Source organism: Tamandua tetradactyla, chromosome 11 (assembly GCF_023851605.1).
Source record: "Tamandua tetradactyla isolate mTamTet1 chromosome 11, mTamTet1.pri, whole genome shotgun sequence".
Classification (NCBI taxonomy): domain Eukaryota; kingdom Metazoa; phylum Chordata; class Mammalia; order Pilosa; family Myrmecophagidae; genus Tamandua; species Tamandua tetradactyla.
The window spans coordinates 2,690,667-2,707,318 of record NC_135337.1 but is presented as its reverse complement, the minus strand read 5'-3'; the positions used below and the strand labels follow the sequence as shown (position 1 = coordinate 2,707,318).

The window sequence follows — 16,652 nt, the reverse complement described above, 5'->3', positions numbered from 1 at the left end:
TCCTCTGTTAGATTCTCTCACAGAAACATGTTCATAGACCTTATCTTAATTTATAATTACATTGTTATATGTGTTACTATATTGTTAATGCTTGCCTCTCCCAGTAAACTGTGAGCTCTGTGAAAGCAAGGTTCATGCTTGTCTCAGATTCACCATTGAATGCCTAACACCCAACCAATGTTTGGTGCTTGGTAGGTTGCCATGTAGATACTAGTGAAATGACTGACTGATAAAGCAATTTTAGATAAATTCTTATTCTTAGACAGCTGCATACATGCATTGCACAGTCAGTCAGAGCCCTCCCCTCTCTGCTTCCACAGACCAGGAGTGAGGCATATTAGATTATGCATGTGTACTCTAAAAGATATAAGTGACAGAGATGCAGGTTATTCATAAATGCACACAAAATATATTCCACCAAACAAAGAAATATAAAGAGAAACACAGACATAAACCTAGATACAGCAATGGGTTTTTTTGTACACAGAAAACATGTGGGTTTACATTTGTGTTTGCATACATTGCAAATGCTACTTGATGTAACATGTTTCTCTAACCACTGGTCACACATCAATTACTTTGAAATCGATTATAATAGCATAAATGCCCCAAGGCATATAACTTATCTATTTTAGGTTGACATTCTAACACACACACACCAAATGCACTTTCCTATTGTGTTAAATTTCATCAAGGAAACACCATCAAAAATGCAAACAGTGAACTTCTAAGAGATATCTCACTTTTTTTTTCTTCCCAGATGAAATAAGTACATAAATAGGCAACTAGGCACATACCTAGACACAGATAGAGGGTTTTGCTCATAGGTAGGAGAGGCACTCATACACAGACAGTTTCACAGGATGATGCTCAGATACAGCGTGATAGGAAAATACATTTAAGAAATTGTATAATTAGGTTGAGATGGCTTGATTGTTGGAAAGCAGTGCAGATAAGTAAACCGAGGGGAAAAAGTAGAGAAAATGACCCTGTTGGTGGATGGGACAGTAAAGCAGATGAGAACTGGTAAGGATGCGCAGTGGGCCCCAGACCGTGAGGTTGTCTACCTGGCTGTTCCTGTACTGGCTCTTGGAGAACTGCAGTGGTCGGTTCTCCATATGCCATGGATAGATATTCTTCTATGTCACTGTCTCGAAGAAGTTCCATTCCTGATCCATCAGCATAGACAACAAAAAACCTATTTGAAGATATAAAAATCTAATCACTTCAAGAGTCCAGTTAAAATGTCTCCTGAGGCTGTTGGGTTGCAGTTGGGCAGTTTTGGGTGTTTCCCTCTATCTACTCCAATGAAAGGGGAGATCCATATTAAAAAAACAGAGAAAATGCCAAGAGATTTCAAATAGAGTCAGGAGGTCATTCTGGAGGTTATTCTTATGCAGTATATAGATATTCCTTTTCAGTTTTTGGTATATTGGAGTGGGTGGAAGGAAATGCCTGAAAATGTCAACATAATCCAATAGCCTTAATTCTTGAAGATGATTGTATAACTGTATAACTTTTAAGGTGTGACCATGTGATTGTGAAAACCTTGTGACTGACACACCCTTTATCTAGTGTATAATAATGGGGGGATGGGGCATGGGATATTTTGGGTGTCCTTTTTTACTTTTATTTTTATTCTCATTTTTATTTCTTTGGAGTAATAGAAATGTTCAAAAATCAATTATGATGATGAATGCACAGCTATATGATGATACTGAAAACCACTGATTGCACACTTTGGATGATTGTATGGCATGTGAATATACAATATATCAGAATAAAATTGTATTAAAAATGTCTCCCAAACTTGGTATTTAAAACAAAATTATTACTATTATTATTATTAATATTTTACCTGGGTACATGTTCACCATAGATTTGTTGATGATTCTTATGAAGGTCAATAGGTAACAAACTATCATAACCCTCAGTGTTTGTACTTATATCATCTTTGAAATTGTTATCAGGTAACATAGTTGATGAACTACCATCAGCCATGACCTAAGGGACAAAGCATATAAACAACTAAAAGGAAAAAAAAATGCCATAAAGCTTACTTAACTTTTGAGCCAATGTGAGAAACCAGGTAACATTTTGTTATATTCAGAAAATCAGTGATAATTTATTCGTAAGTTATTTTTTACTAAATACAGATGGCATGAGTAAAAGTGAAAACCTAGTAGCAGTTTAGTACTAGTTTAGTAGCAGTTTAGATTTAGTACAAATCACACCTGAATGTGGAACCAAACTGTAAGACAGACTGGAATATATTCAGAGGAATGTAGCTAGAATGGGGAGGAGACTCAAAACCATATCATTTAGAATTAGTTGAGGGACTGGGGATTTAATCATGGAAGAAAGGATATTCCCATGATAGCTGTCCTTATGTATTTCAAGGGTGATCACATGGAAAGGGACTATCTTCCACGATGGCAAGGGTAGAATTTGGACTCATGGATAGAAAACAAGGAAACAGATTCAGTATCAATATAGGGAAAAATGTTCTAGCATTAGTGTTGTTCCCATCTGTTGTGGGTCTCCTAGGAAAGAGTGTGGTCTTGGCTGGAAAACCACTGGACGTACATCAAAGAGAAGCATCAATTTCAGAATGCTTAGACTGAACAACCCAGACATTTCAATTTAGCAGGTTTTATGCTTTAAATTTTTATTTAAATTTATTATAGATTGGCATTTGAAATTTGTTAGCAGCCTTATCTCATGCTTCTAAGTGTCTCATTTAGTTAGCAAAGAAGAAAGCAGCTGGATCAGGGCTGAGCTGCCTACTGAACCAAAGTTGGGGCCATGGTTTGACAATGCCATCAGGGGATAACCATGGGGCCAAGGACAGGGGAAGAGAAGACAGAGCTCCAGCACAGAATAGTTGAGCACCTCTCTAGGCTTTCCGTCTCCCTAACTCCAACCCTATTAAAACAGTCACTAATGATATTTACCACCATGGACTCTGCCTAGCCAACAAAACTGCCTGCTGCCCCATAGATTTGCTCTCATTTTCAATTGAGTACAGACCATTATATCATTCCTTTTTGCTGGAATTATTTTTAGATGTCTACTATGTTTCTTCCCTTCTGTCCTAATTATTTATTTGGCTTTAAAATTTATTTTTACCATCCCAATTGCTGGACTTGCCCTCCCCCATAGAGGTGCACTTGAGAATCAAAGAAAATATACAGACATTCATTATTGCTTGCCCAGTGTATTGGCAGTAAGTGGATGATTAATCTCAAGACAATTTAGGTAAAAAGCTAAATGGAAACTATCAATACTAAAAAAGCAATTTACCTGAAAAGTGTTCCCCTCAGGATCCAGGACCTTACAGATAACCTCTGATGTGTGACTCATGAAGTACCTACTAGCTCTCAGTTGTTCACGTTCTTGGAAAGGATGATAAATATCACAGCTTGACTCATGGCAGTATACAGCTGAACAATTTCTATCAATATGAAGACAGCCTGTATTTGCAGGTAACACCTGGAATGGTAACAGAAATTAAAAAAAAATTCTTGTCCAATTTGGGGGACCTGGAAAATCATTTTTGGAAAAAATATTACCCATAGATGTTAGCCAGAAACTTAGTGTTTCCAAGAAGATAATTTTACCCAAAAGAGGACATACGATTTGGGAAGGACTAACTGATAAAGAGACAAACTGAATCATTAAAAGGTAACTTCTCTTGTATCTTCATATTTTACCTACTCACTTTAACGTCAATTCTAAGTAATTGCCCTTTGTCCTCTTATTTTAGATTTTTAATATATCTTGACTGAGGTAAAGACACTTATCCCTATTCAAAATGTTTGAGTTCTTTATGTTTTGGGGCAAGTGTCTCTGGGAGGGTCAAAAGCTTTGGGACAAATGTTTTTGGAAGCTTTTATTTATCACCACTGACATAGTCCTTAACTAATAGCGGTTCAAATAGGCCCTTTGGAAATTGAGATGCACTTCAAATTACATAAGTCGTCCTCTTCAAGTGTACAATTTAGTGGTTTTTAGCATTTTAGAAAACTTGTGCATCATTACCTCATTCCAGAATATTTCCATCACTCCCCCCAAAAATTCTGTACCCATTAGCAGTCATTCCCCATTTCCAACTCCACCCACTCCTGGAAATCACTAATCTATTTTCTGTTTCTATGAATTTGCCTAATCTGGACATTTCAAATAAATGGAATCAATCCAAATCAATATGTGATCTTTTATGACTTGCTTTTTCACCTAGAATAATGTTTTCAAGGTTCAACCATGTTGTAGCACGTATCAGTATTTCATTTCTGTTTATGGAAGAATAGTATTCCACTATATGATACATCACATTTTGTTTATATAATCATGAGTTGATAGGCAATTGAGTTGTTTCCAAAGCTTTTTTATTATGAATAATGCTGCTCTGAACATCATTTACAAGTTTTTATGTAGATGTATGTTTTCATTTCACTTGAGTATAAACCTAAGAGGGGAATTGCTAGCTCATATGGTAACTCTATGTTTAACTTCTTAAGAAACTGTGGATATATGTTTATACATATTGTGGATATATATATATATATATATATATATATATATATATATATATAATATAGTGGATAATAGATTCATCAGATAAATGATTTCCAAATATTTTCTCCCATTCTATGGGTTGTTTTTTCAACCCATAGAATGGGTGTTGGATTTTTCAAATGCTTTTCCTGCATCTCTTAAGATAATCGTGTGGTATTTGTTCTTTATTCTGGTGTTCTTCATTGATTTATATTAATATGTTGAACAACCTTGCATTCCTGGAATAAATTTTGTTTGCAATAGCGTATTACACACCTCTGTATATTGTTTGATTCATTTTGCTAATATTGTGAAGGATTTTTGCGTTTATGTTCTTATAGAATATTGGTTTTTAATTTCCTCTTCTTGTGGTAACTTTTTTGATTTGGGTATCAGGGTAATACTAGCCTGATAGAAAGACTTGGGGAGTGTTCCTTCCCATTCTATTTTTTGGAAGCTTTGTGAAGGATTGATTGGTGTTAATTCTTCATTAGATATTTGATAGAGTTTACCAGTAGAACCACTGGACCTGAGCTTTGCTCTGTGGGAAGTTTTTTCATTACTAAGTCAGCCTCTTCACCTGTCATAAGTTTGTTCAGATTTTCTATTTCTTCTTGAGTTGGTTTTGGAACTTGGTATCTTTTCAGAAATTTTTTCATTGTATTTCAGTTATCTAATTTGTTGGCATATAATTGTCTACAGTATTACCTTACTATCCTTTTTATTTATTTAAGGTTGGTATTAATGCCCTCTCTTTCATTCCTGATTTTAGTAATTTGGGTCTACTCTCTCTTTTTTTATGTCAGTCTGGTAAATATTGTATATTTACCCATGTTGTTATCTTTACCAGGGGGTCTTTATTTCTCCTTGTGTATTTGAGTTACTGTCTAGTGTGCTTTCATTTAAGTTTTAAGGGCTACTTTTAGTATTTTCTGTAGGGCATATCTGCTCGCAAAAAATCCTCTCAGCTTTTATTTATATGAGAACAGCTTAATTACCCCTTTATTTGTGAAGGACTATTTTCCTGGATTAAATATCTTTTGATTGACAGGCTTTTTCTTTCATCACTTTTTATATGTCAATCCATTGTTTCTGACCTCCCTGGTTTGTTACCAGAAATCAGATGTCAATCTTATTGAAGATCCTTCATATGTGATGGGCTGCTTCTCTCTTGCTGCTTTCAAGATTCTTTCTTTATCTTTGTGCTTCAAAAGTTTGATTATAATGTCTCTCAGTATGGATATTCTAATCTTACTTTGACTTTTTTGATCTTCTTGGATGTGTGGATAGTGTTTTTCACCACATCATATTTGAAAGTTTTCAGCCATTATCTCTTCAAATATTTTTTGACACTTTCTCTCCCTTCTTCATGGAGCTGTAGAAAAATTGTTCTAATTTCCAGGAACCAGGGACAGAGGAAGGTTTCTTGTTAGAGAGAGTAGCCCCATTATTTGTCATCTTATCTTCCCGAACCTCTCTGGCTTGGTAGATGGTGCTATGGCCACTTGTCATAAAAGACAATGATGGTCATATTGTTTGAAGCTATTATGTACCCCAGAAAAGCCATGTCCTTTAATCCTTATTCAATATTGCTGGGTGAGACCTTTCTGATGTTTCCATGGAGGTATGACCCACCTAATTTAGTTAGATGATTTCCATGGAGGTGTGTCTCCACCCATTCAAAGAGGAGTTGCTTACTGGAGCCCTTTAAGAGGGAAAAATTTTGAAGTGAGCCACCAGAACCAACAGAGCTAACAGAATGGACAGAGCAGTGGGGAAGCCACTGAAGAGAAAGTTAACAGATCTCGTCATGTGCCTTTCCAGCTCAGAGAGAAACTGTGAACATCATCAGCCTTCTTGAACTAAGGCATCTTTCCCTGGATGTCTTAGATTGGACATTTTTGTAGCCTGTGTTCTAGTTTGCTAGCTGCTGGAATGCAATATACCAGAAAACAAAATGGCTTTTAAAAGGGGAAATTTATTAAGTTGACAGTTCACAGTTTTAAGGCCATGAAACTGTCCAGTTAAGGCATCAGGGAAAGTTACCTTGGTTCAAGAAGGCTGATGAATTTCAGGGTTTCTCTCTCAACTAGAAAGTACATGGAGAACATGGCCATGTCTCCTCGCTTTCTCTACAGGCTTCTTGTTTCATGAAGCTCCCCCAGGGGTGTACTCCTTCTTCATCTCCAAAGGTCTCTGGCTGCATGAGCTCTCTCTGAAGCTTTTTCCAAAATGTTTTCTCTTTTAAAGGTTTCCAGTAAACTAATCAAGACCCCCCTGGAGTGTGTGGAATCACATCTCCCTCTAATAAAAGTTTAATACCCACAATTGGGTGTGTCACATTTCTGTGGAAATAATTTAGTCAATTTTCTACATACTGAAGAGGGATTAAAAGAAATAGCTGCCACTACAAGATGAATCAGGATTAAAACATGGGTTTCCTAGGGTTCATAATCCTTTCAAACCAGCGCACCTTGTTTTAATTTGGACATTTTCATGGTCTTAAAACTGTAAACTTGCAACTTAATAAATTCCCCTTTTCAAAAGCTGCTCCAGGGTGGGCCACAGTGGCTCAGCAGGTAGGAAGGCTTGCCTGCAATGCCAGAGGACCCAGGTTCAATTCCCAGTGCCTGCCCATGTGAAAAAAAAAAAAGCTGCTCCATTTCTGGTATATTGCATTCCGGCAGCTTGCAAACTAAAACAGATTTTGGTACCAGAGAAGTGGGGTGCTGCTGTGGTTTGCAAACACCAAATACATTGGAATGGCTTATTAAATGGATAAGGGGAAGATTGGACATTTTTATAGCCTTGCTTTAATTGGGGCATTTTCATGGCCTTACAACTGTAAACTTACAACTTAATAAATTCCCCTTTTTAAAAGCCATTCTATTTCTGACTTATTGCATTCTGGCAGCTTGCAACCTAGTATACCTACCTTCTGTTTTATGCTTTTCATATCCCTTCTGGTCATGCCAAGGTAATATAGAGGCCATTATCGGGAGTTTGAATGTTAATAAACATGTTTTCCACTTTAAGAGCCAGCAAAAAACAAAAACAAAAACAATAGAGGCCATTATCAAGTTCTATCTCTCTTTACATTGCCTAATGTACAGAAAGCTTCAGTGACCATACTGCCTATTGTCCTTTTGCCAGTTAGTGAAGAAATGATGACAGCACTAGCCTAGCCTAGATCAACAGTAGAGGATGGATAGAAAGTTCTTTGGAATGACAACTTTTAATTATGCAGGAACTATAAAATAGTTGTTAGTAAAATTATTTGGGGTCTTTCTTTTTTATTGAGAACTAAGGTCTGTTCCTCAACAAGGAAAGATCCACTCTCCAAATGTTTCTTGGGCTGTTTTCAGGAGACCAGGCAAACCTGGAATAAGTGGCTACATCACAGTGGCCAACAACGAATGCCTCTAAGTTGGATCTCTTTTATGTTCATGTCTTCTTTCTCAATGGTAATTAAAACTGTTGGTAAAATCCTTTTGCCTTTCACAGTTGCAACTGTTAGAGCTTGGGGGTATCTTAAAAAGAAGGCAAAGCCTCTGGTTGACCAAGATGGTGGCACAAAAAGCTTCAAGATGCCATCTCCCTACAGAATTGTAGAATACTAGCAAAAACTGGCAAAGCCATCTTCCTCAAAACTCTGGAAAAGAGTTAAAGGGTTTCAGTAACTTGGAAGTCACTGAATCAAGAAACTGTAGCTTTAAAAATGGTAGGAAAAGCTCATGTTGCCCTTGCTGGCCCCACCCTGCCCCATCCATGGCACAGCACAGAATCATTCAGTGCTCCCACTGTGCATCTCTGTTTTGCTTCAGAGTGAGCAAAGTTACCCCTATATGACACTGGGGTGCCTGAATGTCAGGGACCATCTATCAGGTGGCAGCCTGAATGACTGAACCGGGAAACTCTCTCTGATTCACCCTCCAAGAACTTGCCCTGCAAGCAGAAGCATCTTGCAAACAGTTAAAGCCGTGTAAGAAACAATAAAGCTAAAGTGGCCTGGGGCAAAGGATTACTGGTTATAAGACATAGAATAGGGCACCCATGAGTAGGGAGGGAGTCTATTCATAATGAATAGAGAGGATGTTCCAGTTCTTGTAAACAAGGGATTCCTAAGGCCATGACGCACAAGTACAGGATAAGACACAGGCTTAGGAGAGATGGCGAATACTCTGCATTTTACTTTTTCCTCAGGCTGATCTTCTTGACAGGATGGATAAACTCTGAAAGAGAGATCAGCCACTCAGAGCCAATCTGCAAAGACTGTGAAAGGTATGATTCCGCGTTGGTTTGTTGGTTTTTACTAGCTCTTGGTACTCAAGGAAATCTCTGTCATAGCACCAGCTAGATACAAACTTAAAAAACAGATATCTCAGGGGTTAAATCCCAGAGTTAAAACATTAAAATACTAAAATATCTTGTATGCAACAAAAGATTATTAGAAAAACAAAGAAACAGGAAGTTAGGGCCCATTCAAAGGAACAACATAATGATTCATAAAATGTCAGTGAAGAAGACCAGACTTTGAACATACCAGAAACAAAGGCTTTAAAAAATGATTTTCCATATGCTCAAGGAGATAAAGGAAAACACAGAGAAAGAATAGAAAAATATAAGGAAAATGGCAAATGAGCAAAATGAGAATCACAGTAAAGTAATAAATTTTAAGAAAGATCCAAACAGAAATGTTAGAATTGAAGACCACAATAACTGAAATGAAGCATTCCCCAGAGGGTTTCAACAATACACTGGAACTAGAAGAAGAAAGAATTAGTGAGCTCAAAGATAAGACAACTGAAATTTTTCAGGCTGAGAAGCAGAAATGAAAATAATGAAGAACAGTGAACAATGCCTAAGAGACATGTGGGATACCATCAAGTGTACCAATAGATGCATTATGGAAATTCCAAGAGAGAGAAAGCAAAAGAGGAAGAAGGAATATTAAAAGTTAGAAGGGCAGAAACTTCCCAAGTTTAACAAAAATCATGAATATACGCATTCAAAAACCCTTATGAACCCCAAATAGGATAAACTCAAAGAGAACCATGCTCAGACACATAGTAGTCAGACTGTCATATGCCAAGGACAAGGACAGAGTCCCGAAAGCTGAAAAAGAAAAGCAACAAGTTATGTACAAGGGAGTCCTAATAAGATTAAGTTCTGATATCAGAAACCCTAGAAACAAGAAGGCAGTGGGATGAATTATTTAAAGTGCTCAAAAGAAACAATTGCCAAACAAGAATTTGGTATTCAGTGAGAATGTCTTAAAAATGAGAGATTAAGACATTCCAAGACAAACAAAAGCTGAGAGTTCATCACCACTAGACCTATCTTACAAATAATGCTAATAGTAGTTTTTCAGATTAAAATAAAAGGAAAGTAGAAAATAGGACAAAGAAGTATAAATAAATAAAGTGGTAAAGGTAACCACTTGGGTGATTAAAAATGCCAGTACTGTTTTATTGTATTTTTGGTATGTATCTCCAGTTTTTACTTCTTAGAAATTAAAAAAAGGCAAATTAATAAAATGTCATGATAAATCTATGGTTTGGGACATATAATATATAAATATATAATTTGTAACAAGTACAACCAAAGGTGGGATGATAGGATATAGGAATGATGTTTGTACATACTACTGAAGTTCAGTTGGTGTCAATCAAATGCGATTATTATAGATATAGGATGTTAAGTTTAGTCCTTAAGGTAACCACAAAGAACATATATGAAACATGTATACAGAAGGAAATCAGAAGGGACTAAAACTGGTGTACTACAATATCAAATAAATATATTAGGTATCAATGGAAGGCTTGAGGGACAAAAAGGTAGAAGATCTACAAAGAACAAAGAGCAAAGTGGCAGAAGAGAGTCCTGCACTGCCAGTACTTACTTTAAATGTAAATGGATTAAGGTCTACAGTCAAAGACAGAGAACACCAGAATGAATAAAAAGGCATGACTCCTCTATATGCTGTTTAAAAGACACTAAACTTAAATTCAAAGATATAAGTAGGTTGAAAGTGAAGGAATGGAAAGCATAAGCCATGCAAATAGTAAACAAAAGAGATTTTGTGCAGCCATGTTAATATGAAATAAAACAGAGTCAGTCAAACACTGTTAACAGGGACAAAAAAGTCACTATATACTTGTAAAGGGGTCAATTAGACAAGAAGACATAAAAATTATAAATATTTGTATACACTTACCACCAGGGCCCCAAAATACATATGAAGTAAATATTGAAATATCTGAAGGGAGACACAGAGAGTTCTACATTAATAGTAGGTGACTTCAGTACACCACTTTTGATAATGGATAGAATGTCTACATGGGAGATTAATAAGGAAATAGAAGACTTGAACAGTACTATAAAACAAATAGACATAACATACATATAGACAAATTTTCACCCAGTAGCAGCAGAATATACATTTTTAGTGCACATGGACCATTCTCCACAATAGACCATCACGAATACATGCTTGGCGGCCGTCTCTCAGTCATTGCTTACCCCCACCTCCTTTTCTATTGGGCAAAACTGTTTTGATCTATTTCCATTTCACAACGCAGGGGAGATGTTAGGTCTAATGTAAAGGCCTGCACAGACGTTAAACCTGGAAGCCAGGAACAAGCAGCCCCAGATACTCATCTGTGCAGAAATTCTCAGTGGCAGGACCTCCTTTCCCTGGGGTGGATAAACACTTCGCACTCAAATAGCACAGAGTCTTTCTCCTCTGACATGAAGTGGAGCATGTGGTGTCACCATTCCCTGATTCTGACCCATGCAGTTTGGTCTCCCTGGTAGACGGATCACAATAAGATTTTCCCCCTTGCCCTTGAGGACCCTTTGTGCTATGTAAGTAATAAAGTTGTTATTTGCTGGAAGTTTCAATTATGCTTGGACCTGTATTCTCATGATGCACTATAGCAACTCACTCCACAACCATATGTTAGTAAAAAAGAAAGTTCTAATAAAATTAAAAATATTAAAATCATAGAATGTATCTTCTCCAACAATAATGGAATGAAGCTATATATTAACAATAGAGGGAAAATGGGAACATGTACAAATATCTGGAAATTAAACAATATGTTCTTTTCTTTTAAGTTGTCAATTTCATTTTAATGGATTAATCCTATTGAAATTATTACATGTCAATAAGCTGTTGTAAAATTATTTGCATTCACAGATACATGCAAAGAACACATTCTTAAACAATCAATGGGTCAAGGCAAAAATCACGAGATTAGAAAATATCTTGAGGCAAATGAAAACAAAAACACAACATACCAAATTTGGGGGATGCAGCTAAAGCGGTGCTGAGAAGTAAATTCATAGCTCTAAATGCTTACCTTAAAAAAAAGAAAGATCTCACAAGATCCTACTCACAAGAGTAGGATCTAGAAAAGAAGAGCCAACAAAACCTAAACTCAACAGGACAAATAAATATCAGAGCAGAGGTAACTGAAATAGAGAATAAAGAACATTAGAAAGAATCAAGGAAACCAAAAGACATTTCTTGGAAAAGCTCAGTAAAATTGACAGTCTTTAGCGAGACTGAAAAATAAAAAAGAGAGAGGACACAAATAACTAAAATCAAAATGAAAGGGGAGACATTACTATCAATCCCACAAAAATAAAAATAACTGTAAGAGGATACTATGAACAACTATACTCCACCAAATTAGATAACCTCAATTAAATGGACAAATTCCTAGAAACACACAAACTATCTACACTGATTTGAGAAGAAAAGTTTTCAACAGACCAAAAACAAGTAGAGACATCAAACCAGTTTGATGGTTAAGTTCATGTGTCAGCTTGGCTAAGTTATGGTGTTCAGTTATTTGGTCAAGCAAGCACTGGCCTGAGTGTTACTGTGAGGATATTGTGTGGATTTAAATTATTAGTCAGCTGTTTTCATCTATGGCTTATGTTCTAGTTTGCTAGCTGTCAGAATGCAACATACCAGAAACAAAGATGGCTTTTAAAAAGTGAAATTTAATAAGTTGCTAGTTTATAGTTCTAAGGCCGAGAAAATGTCCCAATTAAACAAGTCTACAGAAATGTCCAATCACAGGCATCCAGGAAAAGACATCTTGATACAAGAAGGCCAATGAAGTTCAGGGTTTCTTTCTCAAGGGAGAAGACACATGGTGAACACAGTCAGGGCTTCTCTCTCAGCTGGAAGGGCACCTGGTGAACACGGTGTCATCTGCTAGCTTTCTCTCCTGGTTTCCGGTTTCATGAAGCTCTCCAGGAGGCGTTTTCTACTTCATCTCCAAAGGTCGCTGGCTGGTGGACTCTCTGCTTTATGGTGCTGCAGCATTCTCTGCTCTCTCTGAATCTCTCTCTCCAAAATGTTTCCTCTTTTACAGGACTCCAGAAAGTAATCAAGACCCACCCAAATGGGTGGAGACATGTCATCACCTAATCCAGCTTAACCACTCTTGATTAAATCACATCTCCAGTGAGATCTAATTACAGTTCCAAACTTACAATACTGAATAGGGACTAGAAAAAATGGCTGCCTTTACAAAATGGGATTAGGATTAAACATGGCTTTTCTAGGGTACATACATCCTTTCAAACTAGCACAGCTTATTACATCTACAATCAAAAAAGGATATTGCCTTGAGCAATGAGAGAAGTCTCATCCAATCAGTTGAAGGCCTTAAAGAGAGAACTGATGATTTCAGCAGTCAGAAAGAATTTCTACCTATACATCAGCCATCTAGCTTCTCCTGGGGAATCCACTGAAACTTTCATTGGCATTCCAAACTTGTGGCCAACCCTACAGACTTTGGACTTCACAATACCCATGGTTATGAAATACGGCTTATATAATGAATCTCATTATATTGTGTTGGTTCTGATTCCCTGGAGAACTCCAATTAATACAATCAGAAATAAAAAACCTCCCAACAAAGAAATCCCAGGACCAGATGACTTCACTGGTCAATGTTACTAAACTTTCCAAGAGGAATTAATGGCAATTCTGCTCAGACTCTTCCAAAAAACTGAAGATGAGAGGATATGTCCAAATTCATTCACCCTATAAGGCATCACCCTAATATCAAAACTAGATAAAGATACCATGAGATAAGAAAATTACAGACCAATATGCATTACACATATAGATGCAAAACTCCTCAGGGGATCTTTTAAACAAGGGTATAAAAGGATTACACACATGATTAAGTGAGATTTATTGCAGGTATGCAAAGGCCTAATGTAATAGAACACACTAACAGAATGAAGGAAAAAAACACAATCATCTGAATTGATGCAGAAAATGCATTTGACAAAATCTAGCAACCCCTCTTGATAAAAACACTCAGAAAACTAGGAATAGAAGGAAACTTCCTCAGCATGATAAAGGGCATATATGAAAAATCCATAACTAACATCATACTGAAGGGAGAAAGACTGAAAGTTTTCCTTCTAATCTGGAGCAAGACAAAATGTCCACTGTCAGCACTGTTATTTAACATTGTACTGGAATTTCTAGCCAGAGTATAAGCAAGAAAAAGAAATAAAAGGCATCCAAATTGGAAAGGAAGAAGTAAAACTTAACATATCTGCAAATAACAAGATCTAATATAAAGAAAATCCTGAAAAATCCACAACAAAACTACTAAAGCTCATAAACTAATTCAGCAAATTGGCAGGGTACAAGATTAACGTGGAAAAATCAGTAGCGTTTCTTTACACTAGTAATGAACAATATAAGGAGGAAACAAAAATTCCATTTACAATTAAAATAATCAAATATCTAGGAAAAAATTTAACCAAGGATATAAAGGACTTGTACATGGAAAACTACAAAACTTTGTTAAAAAATTCAAGAAGACTTAAATAAATGGAAAGACATTACATTGTTCATAAATTGGAAGACTCATATTGTTAAGATGTCAATTCTACCCAAAGTGATTTAGAGATTCAGCACAATTCCAATCAAAAGTCCAACAGCCTTTCTCAATAATCGAATTTATATTAAAGGGTAAGGAACCCTAAATAACCAAAACCATTTTGAGAAAGATGAATGTAGTTGTGAGACTCACACTTTCTGACTTTAAAGCATATTACAAAGCTACATTGGTCAAAACAGCATGATAATGGCACAAGGATAGCTATATCAACAAATGGAACCAAACTGAGAATTCAGAAATATTCTCTCATATCTATGGCCAATTAATTCTTGGCAAGGCTGCCAAATCCACTCAATTGAGAAAGAATAGTGTCTTAAAAAAATAGTGCTGGAAAAACTGGACATCTGTATGCAAAAGGATGAAAGTGGACCCCTATCTCACACCATATAAAAATTAAAAATGGATCAAGAACCTAAAATGAGAACCAAAATTATAAAACTCCTGGAAGTGAATATGTAGAGGCATCTTCAGGAATTTGTGCTATGCAATGGTTTCTTAGACTTTACACCAAAAGCAGGAGCAGAAAAAGAAAAAATAGATGTGTGGGACTTCATCAAAATTAAACACTTTTGTGCACCAAAGGACTTTATCATAAAAGTAAAAAGACAACATACAAAATGGGAGAAAATATTTGGAAACCACATACTGAGTGGTTGATATTCAGAATATATAAAGAAATTTTACAGCTCAACAACAGAAAGACTAACAACAATTGAAAACAAGAAAAATTATGAACGGACATTTCTCCAAAGAAGATATGCTAATGTCAAAAAAAGCATGTTAAATGATGCTCAACATCATCAGCCATTAGGGAAACGCAAATCAGAATTCCAGTGAGATACCATTTCGTACTCAGCAGAATGGGTACGATTAAAAATATGGAAGATAATAAATATTGGAGAGGATGTGGAGAAATAGGAACACTTGCTCATTGCTGGTGGTCGTGCAAAATTGCATTGCCACTTGTGGAAAACAGTTTGGCATTTCCTCAGAAAATTAAGCACAGAATTACTTAATTTAGAATGTTACTGAACTTAGAAGATTATTAAACTATAAAAAGGAATGAAGTTCTGATACTTGCTACAAAATAAACAAACCTTGAAGACATCATGTTGAATAAGATAAGCCAGACACAAAAGGAAAAACACATATAATTAGGATAAGCGAATTTATAGAGTCAGAAACTGGACTATATGCTATGAGTGGACAAGAAAGTTAGTGCTTACCTGGCGCAGAGTTTCTGTTTGGGTGGTGGAAAAGTTTTGTAATGGATGTTGGTAGTGGTGGTGCAACACTGTGAATGAGGTCAGCACAACTGAATTGTGTATTTGGTTGTAGTTGAAAGGGGAAATTTAGGTTTTTTTTATGTTACTAGAGTGAAGAGAATTTAAAAATCCATAAGATTGTCCCCTCAAACAATGAACCCTAATGTAAGTTCTGGCGGGTGGCTGATGATATTTCTATAGCGACGCTGTTTCCTCAGTTACAACAGGGTTGCCACACTAGTGCAAAGTGCTGGTGATGGGTGCACTATGTTGATGAGGAGGGTATATGGGAACTCTGTATTCCTTGCATGACTTTTCTGGAAACCTGCACTCTCTTTAATAAACAATTTTATTATTAATCTGGCAAAAGCCAACCTCCTCACAGATTCTTAGCAGATCTTTATGATGTCCGGTAGGACACATGGGACCATGATAAGGATGCTGCCAAGCTAATTGAAAAATTGACATTCTGAAGGTATGTAAGAAATTAGCATCCTCTTCTCTAATTGCTGTATCACATTAATCAATTTCAGCACTTCCCACGTCCCAAAGATACTGATTTGCATGAGATGAAAAGAGATTAGGATAATTTTATCAGGAGAGATGGGAGGAATAAGCCAGCTTTGGTAACATTCACGGTAACAAATATTTGTCATTGAAGTCTCTGTTTACCACCCCTGGCTTTGAGCTCTTAGTATTTTATTACACCATATTTGACACTTTGGTCCTTTTGTTGTTTCTTCACTAGGAGGTAGAAATGCAAAGGCAAATCCTCCTAAGATTAAAGGGACCGAAGGCTGATACGAGGTGGTCAGGTCAATAGGGAGAGGCAGGGTGGGAGAGGGAGGTCCTAACAGCGCTCTTCTTTCTGCCTTCTCAGGACAAA

At 36.5% G+C, this 16,652-nt stretch overlaps 1 protein-coding gene across 14 annotated transcripts in view; it reads right to left on the bottom strand.

Moving 5' to 3' along the window:
* The window catches only part of SPAG17 (sperm associated antigen 17), a 287,582-nt gene that overhangs the window by 94,156 nt on the left and 176,774 nt on the right, over positions 1-16,652 (bottom strand). For all 14 annotated transcript variants that reach the window (XR_013159174.1, XR_013159175.1, XR_013159176.1 and 11 more), the window contains 3 exons: positions 3,304-3,492; positions 1,859-2,004; positions 1,068-1,198 (listed from right to left, as the gene is read on the bottom strand). Coding sequence is in view for 4 of the 14 variants with exons in the window: in XM_077119739.1 (XP_076975854.1) it covers positions 1,068-1,198; positions 1,859-2,004; positions 3,304-3,492 (466 nt within the window). In the remaining 10 variants the exon portion in view is untranslated. The remainder of the gene's footprint in view (positions 1-1,067; positions 1,199-1,858; positions 2,005-3,303; positions 3,493-16,652) is intronic.